This window comes from Corvus brachyrhynchos, unplaced genomic scaffold (assembly GCF_000691975.1).
Source record: "Corvus brachyrhynchos isolate BGI_N302 unplaced genomic scaffold, ASM69197v1 scaffold101, whole genome shotgun sequence".
Classification (NCBI taxonomy): domain Eukaryota; kingdom Metazoa; phylum Chordata; class Aves; order Passeriformes; family Corvidae; genus Corvus; species Corvus brachyrhynchos.
In genome coordinates this window covers 18479113-18490858 of record NW_008237239.1, presented here as the reverse complement: position 1 = coordinate 18490858, position 11746 = coordinate 18479113, and the positions used below count along the sequence as shown (strand labels likewise).

The window sequence follows — 11746 nt, the reverse complement described above, 5'->3', positions numbered from 1 at the left end:
TCAGCAGGGAGCATAGAACTTCCTGGGAAGAGGTTATCAGTAACACTCCACTAATGACACAGAGACACTTTTTAAAGAAATAAACTGCGAGCCCCACACAGTCTCCCCCTGTCACAGTTCCCGGCTTCTCTCTCGGGCTGAGGGTTCTGTCCCCGGGCACGTTGGCTCGGCAAAGCACACTGGGCAAAGTCATGAGGCCATCCAGCCCAGCAGCAAGGCAGGGACAATCCATCAGATTTTCCTCCTGCTCTGTTCCCTGAAACAATTTTACCCCCACATCTGCTTGAGGCCACAGTGGTTCATTACTCCGCCAGGAAATCTGTATCCCAGCCTACTGGGAAGACCCCTGCAGTGCCCAGACCCTCTGGAGAGGAGAGGTCCAAGAATGGACACAATTTTCAGGGATATGAGGTAGAAGTTTAGCACACCTGACTTGCCCCAGGAATTTGTCTCTGCCTTGAAACTAAGCAAATATGTTTCCTCTTTCATTGCTTCCATCTTCTGTTGCTTCCCAGAGTCTCTTCCAAAGCCAAGGAGGAAAAGCCTTTTCCCAGTGAGCCCAAGACAGAAATCCTCCCCTGCAGCTTTGTGTGAAGCCACGCAAGTGAGATTTGTCCTATCTGAATGCACGGACCTGAATCCATTGCAGACTTTCACACGTATTCGAGCGGCAAAGGCATTGCAGTGAAATACCTCAACGTGCTTCTAATAATTTGGGTGTTTGCCTTAAATTCATGCAGTGGTCAGCTTATAAATACTCCCCCAGCTTCCGTGTGGGCACTGCTCCACCTTCGCTTAAAGGAAAAAAAATGCCCTGTGATCAAGTTCACTCACCCATGCACTGTCAAGCTTTGGGGGTTTTTTTCCTGTTTTCTTTCTTTTAAATGCACAGAAATCTGTGTTTGGAATGTGCAGAGTACTGTAACAGGTCCAAAACAAAACAAAATGAAATTCTGTGTGAGGTGAGCATTAGCTTTGCCTTCCCAGCTTCCTGACATCCCAAATGCAGTGGGAATAAGAAAGTAGAAGCATACTACTGATGTGTGTATCCTAAAGTGCATAAAATTCACATTACTACTATTGCTAGCATTCTAAGACCCAGGACTGGCTCTCCAAGTAGGAGGCAAAGCAAATCTGCTTTTCTGAAGTTGCCTGTTTTGTCCTTCAAGTTACGTCTCCCTCCCTTTGCCACATCTCAACAGCAAAGAGCCTTACTAGGACCCAGGGCTTCAAGGCCATAGTGCACACCACTGCAAGCATTAGATTAACTAAAATACTGAGTAACTACTCTGAATTTGTGTCCTGCTTTCAACTTTCAGAATTAACTTTCCTCCCTCGTAGCTGGTTTAGTGCTGCATTTTTGATTTACGATTGGGAAGATGTTGGTAACACTCTGATATTTTAATTCTTGCTGGGAAGTTCTTATGCTAAGTTAAGGACTTTTCAGGTTCTCATGCTGCCCTGCCAGCCAGGAGGCTGGGGGTGCATAGGAATTTGGAAGGGGACATAGACAGGACAACTGACCCCGAGTGGCTCAAGGGATATTCCTTATTCCTTACCATACAGTGTCATGCTGAACAATTAAACTGGGGAGAGTTGGCTGCTGGTTTCCAGCCCACTGCTTGGGCACTCCTCGGGCAATGGTCAGCAGAGGAGGAGCAACTGCGTTGTTCATCACTTGTTTTATGTAATCTTTTACCATTATTTTCCCTTCCTTTTCTGCCCTGTTAAACTGTCTTTATCCAAATCTAAAAGCTTTACCATTGATTCCAATTGTCTCCCCATCTCACTGGGGAGGAAGTAAGGGAACACCTGCGTGGTGTTTACCTGTCTGCTTGGTTAAACCAAAGCAGTTTGGAAGAGGAGCACAATCTTAAAGCTCTGTGTTTGTGGGCCAAATAACCCAAGTAAAAGCTTTCCCAAAAGCATCTCCTGGAAGAATCACAAGCTTGCTCAAAAAGTCGGAGAAAGAAAAACACCACAGGCTGCCTACACAAGCCCCAACTTGATTTTTGTTTAACAGCTGAAAGAGAAGAGAGCTTTGAGCTCTGATTCCTGTCCTCCCCACTCCCCAGAAGATCTCCCAAAGAATGAGCAAAGTGCAATGACCAACTTTCTCATGTTGGAAGTGAACATTTTAAACGACAACTTGGACACCATCCGCAGAGCTTGTCACAATACCTTTTAGTCTCCTCCAGACTGCAAGTTAAGCTGGGCTTAGTGTGGCTGAGGAGGGCCTGGCCATGCATTACTCACAGGTGAAATGACAAAAGTCCCAGCCAAGTGGAGCAAGAGGAGGGAAAGCTGGTCTGTCTGTGGCAGAGGAGAGCCCTGTTTGAGGTGTCTGTAGCCTGTTTCAAAGCATTGAGTGTTCAGCAGCAGTAGGAGACCCAGCTGCCTCCACTCACTACAGTTTCGTCCCAAGATCTGTTCTGCACGTGGAGGCAAAAAAGAAACCAATGTGGCTTAAGACCGAGCTTTTTTGCTGTTGGAGCCCTGGGGGGAGCCATCCCGGGAAGAGACAGGAGATGGTGCTCTCTAACAGCACCAGAGGAACAACAATTACCCATCACACCTCACACGGGCCAGCTACTATCAAAGTAAAAATAAAAAAAAAACCAACCAACCAACCAAACCCAGGAAAAAACTAAACAGCCACACAGCCACGGGGTAAATGTTTTCAATACCAAAGCTTCAAGTTTGCCGTTCCTCCTAAGGTTTTAAACTTTGGTGTGTAAAGGCTACACGTGCCAGGCAATATCTGCCAGCTGTACACTGTCAGTTCACAATGCAGCCAGCTACCATAGTCAATGTTTCTCTTGGAATTAAAAAGCAATTTTGCACTTGATTCCGTGTGAAAATGGCATCTGGGTGTGCCCATCCGCCAACTTGCCTTTGGACAAGCTACTGCTAGTGAGGGAACCACTCAAAAGAGGCTCTTGGGTTGACAGCAGGATCAGGGCTCATGAAAACACGGATTAGCTCTCTCCAGCTCGGAAGGGATCTCATGGTCCTGCAGCAGCTGATCTCTGACCTCTTGTATGAGGCCTGCATAAATAAATGAGCAGATCATGCTTCCAATTTGTCATCCATGTTTTAAGGGATAACTCAGCTTTCTACACGTAAGTGTTTTCATATTCAGTACTGGAGCTACTATAGTAGCTTCCTGAAAACATTACACTTCATACCAGTTTGAAATAGGGACAGCTTTGCCAGGGAGAAGATTGACAAAAGCAAGGACACTCTTAGTGCTACCTTTTAGCATTTACTCCCTTTTCAGATTAGAATTTCAGGCTGATAGATTAGCCAGGTTCATGAAGAACCAGAGTGACAGAAAGATCATTTTTCTCTGATTCATATAGAAATAGATCAGACAGTTTCCTATCTTACAGATAGGAAATTGAAATTACTTTTCCCTTATAGGCACTTTTTTCCTAATCTGAGAAGTCTTGTTACAGCTTCAACACTAGGAAGTTTCAGATACCACAAAGGTCATCCAAGCCAGATAAACTCAATGCCAAAATTTAAAGTGCTTAATAAACCATCTGTCTACTTCCTAAAGCTCTTCACTGAGGAGAAGCTTTCTCTCCTTTTTCTTATTGCCAATGAATGTGATTATAGAGCATAAAGTGACATACCAGCATGATAAAGTCCTGTTGTTTCCCTGGAAGTTATCTTCTAGCTGCAGTGGAGCACAAACATTGTGTTATCTCGGCAGCAGCAGGACTCAGGACCCCATTGTGTCAGGCCCCCTTTGAAGACAGGAAGACAAAGGCAACCTCAGCCCCACATCTCAGTGAAATTACCTTTGGTTGAATAAAGGATGTCTGATCCAAGGCTCCCTCCAGGGAAGAGAACAGCATTTTCCCCTTGGCTTCTCTGTGCTGAGTGGTTAAAGGGGGCAGAGGAAGAACAAAGCTCCAATCATTTCACCCCCACTCTCTCTTGTAAGAGCTTTTGTAAGAGTTCTTCTGTCTCTGTAGAGATATGCATCCCTTTCACCTGGAGACAACACTGCAGCAAAAGGAGAGCCTGCTGGGGGTGCTCACCTTGCTGACACACTCAAAGTCCTTCCATGGAGTTGCCAGCTTATCAGTACTCATTGTTTGCTCCAGTACACACCTAACTGCTCCCACACAAGGAGCCTTTGCCTCTGCATCCATACCCTCCCTGCATGAGACAGGAACTGTGGGGCCTTTTTATTCTTTATACAGCACTTACCCCCATTAGCCTCTGTCCTCCATCCACGCTGTAAGAAGGGAAATGGAAATCAAGCAAGATTTGAACACTTTCACATGTGATCCAGACTGCTTTTAGAAAGTGCAAACTCCTGGACAGCACTGGAAATGCTGATGTAAAGTCTCTTACCCTTATGATGTAAACTGTTCCAAATCTACATTAATCCTCTGTCAGGTTACCCAGAGTGCTGCTAACTCAGCCACAGAGGTGCTTTTCCATCACCCTCCCAACACAGTGTCCGAGAGGGCTTATCTTCAGCCAGGCACATTTGAAAGCCAGATGCAACGGGCCCTGTGTTGTGCTTGACCTCCTGATTGTTCCCCAGTGCTGGGAGACTGTTATGAAGATACTGAGCAACTGTGGAGAGATCCTGCCTGGACAGAGCCAGCTGAAGCCACAGGCAGCAAGTGGTACAGGGACCAGACTGTCTGTGCACCCCACCCTGCCTGCTAGTGTGTCATTCCAGCCCTCTGCTACTTGGGATGCTGGGAGAGCTGGCTGGACCATATATGCACAGTATTCATATTTATGAAAAAGGAATCACACAGAGAGTCACACTCAAGAGAAAGACACGTTTGCTAGTATTCAGATAATCTATAAAATCTATAAAAATTTTCTCAGTATCACCAGACCAGAGGGACCCCTTTCTGTTAGGGAAAGCATATCTTCCCAGAATACATCTACTCAAAATTTCAGTGAAGATATCCATGTATGTGATGCAGCTGCAGAACACAGCACCAGAAAGTTGATGAGGAAAGAATAAATACAACAGATGCATCACCAGGCAGCAACACAGGAAATGAAGCACACATGTACATAAGAAAAATTTGGGGTTTAATGATAAATTAGCAGGTAAGAAAGATAATAAACAATCAGTGAGTTCTATTTGACATATTCAGAATCTTTCCCACATCAGATTCTTAATCTTTAGATGGAAGCTATCATGGGAGAAAAGTGTCAGCTTTAGAACTTAACCATCCATCAGTAGCATTAGTCTGAAAACCAAATTTGGGATCTCTTTCTTGGTACCACTTGTTAGCAAGTTTTTCTGATCAGCTGTGAGGGCCTAATATGTGTTAAGACAAAAATGTCTCAACGTTGTTTGAACTTTATTTTGAACTGTTGCTTAGAATCAGTTTCAACATTAACCACCTTAGTTGCCACCTCCAATTTTGGTTCAAGATTGGATCTAGATTTCCACTTCAGTCCTGACTCCACTTCCAGTCCACTCCCAGGATAGTTCACACAACTGATACATTGCTGGTTTATGTATCGTCACTCCATGTCCTGAAGTTGCTCACAAATTTAAAAGGCCGCTTTTAAGAAAAGCAAGCTGTTTGTCACCTTGGCTGTGAAGCAAGAATCCAGTTTACAGTTTTCTTTCACTTTAGAACTCCAACCACTCTGTCATGTAAATACAGTTTGATGGAGAAATCTCACCACCTTCGTGACAATCATCAAAAACCTGCAAAAAAGAAAGCCCTGTGTCAGCAGAGTAATTACTTCTGGTTGGATCATGCTTGCTGTGTGTAACATGCTCCCATGTTTTCTGCTCCTTCCCCAGTAGATCAGCATTAGTCTAACAGAGGCTAAAATCTAGGAAGCCTTATGGCAGCTCTGAGGGAGAAGAGAAAAACAGATCCCACCACAAAGGGACATGCTGGCAAGTTTTACCTTCATACCAGGTCACAGGAGGAGAGACCAAAAGCTAGGCAGAAATAAGGTAGCTTGTTAAAAACACAAGCAAACCTGGGATCAGAAATATAACACAATTTGGAACAGGCTACAGTTGACAGCATCCTTTCACATACAGTCCAGTAAAGAGACAGGCTAGAAGTGGGAAACACCTGGCAGAGCAGGTGTTTAGACCAACTAGAGAGTCTGCCTGTTACACCACAGCTAAGGCATCAGGGGCAGCTTTTAAGCCCAGCTGGCTTAGCCATGAGGCTGGCTCATGGGCAGAACCTGCAATGTGCCAGGTGGCCATTGCAGGACTGTGTTCAGGAGCTGCATGCACCCACTAATGATACACAGAGTTAGTTACGCACAGGGCAGAGTCCACAGGGCGTCCTGACTAATCCCGTGGGCTGGATGAGAGGACTGACGGCTCTGTACAGCTTCATCTGCCCATCCACACTGCCCACTGTCCCCTCCTTGGCAGCAATAATGGTCATCTCCACTTTGCCATCATAGATCAGAGTATTCAAAATGGTCTCAATGTCTTCCATTGACAACTCTACCTAAGAAACAATTTGTGAAATAGATGTTAGGAAAGATGCATGCCAGTAAGTCCTGCAAGGACAAAGAGAGCAAACACCATGAGTAACAAATCCTTAGAGTTCTAACCTAGTCCAGAAAAAGACACCAGTCTCACTGGGAACTTTATGAAGTTGTGCAGATGCAAAAAGAAAAGCAAATACTAATAGCTCCTACCTCCTGAGCACTTTTGATTTGCACTAGCCAAAAAGAACTCCCCTATGCACCAGAGGTGCCTCCATCATCCTAGCATGATACAGTTCCAGTTTTGCAGGAAAATGATTGTAAAAGAAGAAAAACACAAGAGTGCTAAAGATATTGATGGTGACCAGTAATTGTGGGGTATTCTTCCCCTTCTATTTTTTTCCCTTGCCTAAAACTCCTTGAAGTATGTATGTAAACTTAAGAGAAATGATGAAATCTAAACCTGCTGAGACTGTTAACAAGGATGTGAATGCTAAGTCTTTTATACATCTTTGAAAACCCACATGCACAAGCTATCTTGGAATCCCAGGCAGTATCAATGACCCTCCCCAAAAAGCAATGAAGCCACAAAGCTCACCTCCACCACACAAGCTGTAGGGTACTAAGACACTTATGAGACCTTCAGCAAGTTTGCAGTCCTCAGCTCCTAGAGCTAATCAGGCACTGACAATTTGAACAGTAGTGAGATGAATCTGCTCTGACCTTACTGATGCCCAGTTCACAGATGTATTTCCACACCTCGTGAGATGAGGCAAACGAGCTGTTCCTCTGTATCATGGGGTTCTGTTTGCTGTCTCGAGCTGCCTCTGCCTGAGAAAAAGCAAAGGTTAGTTACAGTCAGCACTCACTGCCAAGAGCTTCCTTCGTGGTTCAGTTTCAGGCAGACTCAAAAACAGCACTTGTTTTCCATTTCTGGAACACATTTAGCATTTAAAGCCATGTCCTTAAGACTGGTGTATGCGAGACAATGCAGTGCACAATCAAATACAATTTTATAATAAATCACATAAAATTTAATAAGAATAATTCAGATTAGTATGAAGGAATACCAGCATCTGGCATTTTGTTGACCAAAAAAAAAAAAAAGAGTTTCTGCTGTACCTAGAGCCAGTTAAAACATATTGTAATGGAATAGACAAATGCTACAATCTGCAACTGGGACATTTTAGACTAGGAGCAATTGTCTTCTAGGCAGAACTAACTGACTGCTGCCTTATGCCCTCTTAGAAATGAGGTGCTCTGCAGAAAACACAGTGACATTTCCTAGATTTTTTAGTCCTGTGCTCTTTGCTGCTTAGTTTGCGTCTTAGTTTAAGACAATTATACAGGGTGGAGACTCCAAAATTAGTTACCTCCCCTTTAGTTTTAACCAATCTCACCAATAAAGAGAGATGGGGGAAGGTATCAGTGAAAAAGTATCAGATAAGAGGTAACAGATAAAAGGTAACAGCCTCCACGGTTCCAGAACTCCCCACAAACAACAATCAGCAGGGGACAGGGACTAAACAAAACCAGGACAAACTATTTTTGACCAAAAGGCTCCAATGCTGCTTAAAACGCTGGAAAAAACTTCCCGGCAAGTTGCAGGTCCGCCCCTCCTCGCCAAACGGCAGGCGGCTGGAGAACTCATGGAGAGATGGTCTGACTCCTCCTCGGCTGTCCCAGCAGCAGCGGGAAAAGGTATTGCAACATTCCCTCTGGAGCAGGTTTGGATTGCAAAATGCTGCTTCTCGGGTTTAGCCTTGGAGACCTGCCCCAGGCAACCCCCTCGGGAGGGGGAGAACAAAAGCGCTCCCCTCGTGTCTGTTTCCATGTTTAAAGTGATCCTGCACCCCCGCTTCCAGGATAAAACACACCAGTTCCTCTTAACCGGGTTGCTGGGTCTTAGGGACAGTAATAATCTTGGGCAGTCTGGCATTCAGAAGATAAGGAATACACAATTTTGGGTCTCCTAGGACAGTTTGTCATTGGACCTTGGAGATGAAAGGCTTCCCTCCTTGTCGAGGGTGTAAAAATATCCATCATTAAAATACAACACCATCACACTTGCTGTGACAAAAATAATAGTCCAGTACAGATTTGCCAATCTAGCTGCAATAATGGCCAACATCTATGGAAAACTTAAGCCTTGTCTGGCACCTATTTTATAAAGAAAACCATTACTTGCACAAAAGAAATGGCAGGCGACTTCGGCACTCACCTTACTCTGCAGAAACTTAAAACACTGTTGATTTAACACCTCTACAAACTCAGACTCGAAGTCCTGGTCGCTGTACCAGGCCCCACCAGTGACAGAGCGGTCGGGCTGCAGGTTGTACAGCATATAGACCTTCTTCTTGGATGCCTGTTGGAGGAAAATGTATAGCTCTCAACAGCTGAAAGCCCTCATAAGGAAGGAAGATTTAAGCAGATGATCTGAAAAAGAGGTAGTTCATTACTCCTATACCTGGGGCACAGCAATCCACCTAAGTCAAGCTATCCTCAACCTGTTTGACCCTCAGGTAACACAGAGATAAAGAGAAGATCGACATCTCTCACAAGAACATGAAAAAGCTACTGCTTTTCTGTGTCCAACTTCTGTACCTCCATCTGGTTTACCAGACCCAGTGTGAACCACAACATTGAAGGGAGCTTGTGGAGATCCAGGGCAGAGGACCCTTGCAGAGCCACTTGCAGCTAGGTAACCATATCAATAGTGCCACATAAAAGGCTGAGATTGCTTCAGTATCAGAAATATCAAACCGTGGCAGCAACTCTGGGACCAACTGAGAAATAGTAATTATGGGCAAGTTGATTATTTGGGTGGAGACTTGAGAGGAGAAAGGAGAAGAGAGTGGTAGAAAAGAGAGTTAACAAACAAAAGAGGAGAAGTCTTTTATGTAAAAGTCAGAACAAGAGAGGGCAGGATCTGCAGACAGTAGGAGCGTGCATGTTTACAGACAGCAGAGAAGCTGATCTGTGGACTCAATATCTGTTGCACCTCAAACCTGCACACTAAAGGCAGAGAAACACTGGTGCCCAGTCAAAGAGAAAGCTGGAGGCAAAATGAGGTTTCTCTGCTCCCAGTCCTCTGTTAGAAGCGTACAAAGCATGCAGCAGATGTTTGAAATGGTTAAAAAAAAGTCACAAAATACTCACTGCCACAGATTTAACTGCTTTAATTAGTTTCTTGCTTTCCAAGTTTTTCAGTATCTTGTTAATCTCTGTTAAAGGCAGATTACTTTTGTATCTAATGTCTCTGCTCCAAATACCTGTTAAAAAACAGAGAAGTGAACAGAAATAAATAGAAGAAGCCATTTGTTTCTGTACATACTCACCCACCAAAAGTCACACCACAACACTATTTTGAGTCACTTGCCTACCACAGGAGGGATCCTACCCCTCCCACCAAAAGGGAAGGAATGGACAGAATGGATTGGGGAAAACTAACAGCTATGTGAACTCTTAAGATTTTATATCTGTATTGTCTGGGCAAGCATTTGTGACTTTGGACAGGAATGGTCCCACAAGTAAACAGAGTTAGCACCATTCACAACCATAATTTAAAGTACCTTTGTTGCCTGCGTCCTCTATGATTTGGTAAACCAGCTTCTCTTGATTGTCAGAGCCTTTCATTTTACTGTGAAACAAGACTGTCATCAGGATTTTTGAAAGGTCCAAAATGTTAAAGAAGTTGGATTTGTTTTAAACTACAAACAAGAATTGTGTTCCAAATATATTTCCCAGCAAACACAGGCTTACCTTGCATTTTGGGAATCTTTGATTCTGTATAGGAGACCTGCACTGCTCCTCAGAAGATCCAGCTGCCCCTAGGAGAGATGGGCACAATGCATTTACTTTCCTTCAAACAGCTTGTTTCAGAAGGTGTTTTAGAAGAATATTCTAAAATTCTACAATAAAAACCTTATTTAATGCCAACAAAATAAAGAAAAATGAAAACTAACATTTCTAACCGCTGGAAACAATAACAGCCTTGAGGATTTTTTTTTTCCCCTGAAAAGTATCCACTTATCATCAGCTATCAGAAATAACAAACAGCTCCTGACCCTTCCCACAACATCTACACAATTCCTAATATTTCTCCTGACTTTCACATGGTACAAGGGACACCAAGTTTTTGTATACTTTGCTCTGAGTTTCCACCAAAGCACTTATTTGCATGGAAACTGAGAAATCACAGTGGAGATCTGGAACAATTCCAAGTTTCAGTAGCAAAGTTCTACTTTTTACTAAGTGGCCATCACTGGAAAGCTGCCAGCTGTGATGGGCAGTGACTCTCAGAAGCAAATTACTGGCATCTCTCACACACACAAAGAGATTGTTCTGCTCTGCATGCTTGTGCCAGGCAAAATCCTTACTTCCTATTTTGAAGAGGCAAGCAATTAGACAAGCCTAAGAGTGTAAGTGTGTATAACAGCATTAACATTCACTCTTTCACTGCCAGTGGATCCTTTCCTATAGTTACAGCCTTTCTTACAGATCTTACAGATCTGGCATGCTTCATGTTTCACCTGTGTGCCAGCAGAGCAATCCACACACTTGGGATTTTGTGAGGGGTTCAGAGGAGTCCATCACATATGAGAGCATGGGCTAACATCCATCCTTTTCTCTACATTTAACTAATTCCCCATCACTAACAGGCCTTGTGGTTATGCATGTGCAGAAGAAGATGAGGAAGGTGGGATCTCCCTACCATGGAGAGCAGCCTGTTGATGGCCACAGCTCTCTGCTGGGCTTCCATGTGAGGCATGTCATTCTGGATCACCTGGTCTGTGATGCCATGTGGGAACTGGTGGCACAGCTCAATAATCCTGCAAGAAGAGAGAAGCAACTTTAAAAGTCATGTTCTGCTGCATCCAAAACCAAATCCAAACAGTATTGGAGTCAGGATGGAAAAGAGTGACACGAGCAACTCAGGGGAAAAGTATCCATCAACTGCTTCTTGAGGGAGCTCAGCACCTACTTGCTGTACACCATTTCCCTTTCCAAGACCAGAAAAACACCCAACCCCCATTGTCCCCTGAGCACTGTCCCCTGAGCACCTCCCAGCACGAAACTCTCAGTGCCCCCAACAACCCTCTCCTTCAGCACCTGTTTCCTGACCACACTCGGGCGTCCAACCCCCTCCCTCAGGCCTTGAAAGACAAGGCCCCGCCCCAAAACACGTCCCTGGCCTCCCTGCCGGCCTCCACACACCCACCCCGCCGCCCGGCAGCCTCCATGCCTGCCTCCGACGGCCCCCCGCACCTGCTCTCGCTGTCCATGC

The 11746-nt window shown here is 44.6% G+C and overlaps 2 protein-coding genes across 2 annotated transcripts in view; one reads left to right on the top strand and one right to left on the bottom strand.

Moving 5' to 3' along the window:
* The window catches only part of DZANK1 (double zinc ribbon and ankyrin repeat domains 1), a 52331-nt gene that overhangs the window by 11913 nt on the left and 28672 nt on the right, over positions 1-11746 (top strand). The window contains exon 2 of the mRNA XM_017730084.1: positions 2664-2670. The gene's annotated coding sequence lies outside the window, so the exon portion shown is untranslated. The remainder of the gene's footprint in view (positions 1-2663; positions 2671-11746) is intronic.
* POLR3F (RNA polymerase III subunit F) lies at positions 5053-11739 on the bottom strand. The gene is made up of 9 exons (XM_008630362.2): positions 11728-11739; positions 11174-11291; positions 10222-10289; positions 10032-10099; positions 9619-9731; positions 8681-8824; positions 7183-7290; positions 6288-6479; positions 5053-5704 (listed from the first exon to the last, which is right to left on the bottom strand). Exons 2-9 carry the CDS (start codon positions 11228-11230, stop codon positions 5627-5629), a joined length of 828 nt encoding a protein of 275 aa, XP_008628584.1. The 5' UTR covers positions 11231-11291; positions 11728-11739; the 3' UTR covers positions 5053-5626.

Coding starts and splice junctions, on each gene's coding strand:
- POLR3F (XM_008630362.2), bottom strand. CDS start 11,230: ATGCCTCACATGGAAGCCCAGCAGAGAGCTGTGGCCATCAACAGGCTG. Junction 10,100..10,221: donor AAAGATTCCCAAAATGCAAG/GTAAGCCTGTGT, acceptor CTTGTTTCACAG/TAAAATGAAAGGCTCTGACA. Junction 6,480..7,182: donor GTGAACTGGGCATCAGTAAG/GTCAGAGCAGAT, acceptor ATTGTTTCTTAG/GTAGAGTTGTCAATGGAAGA.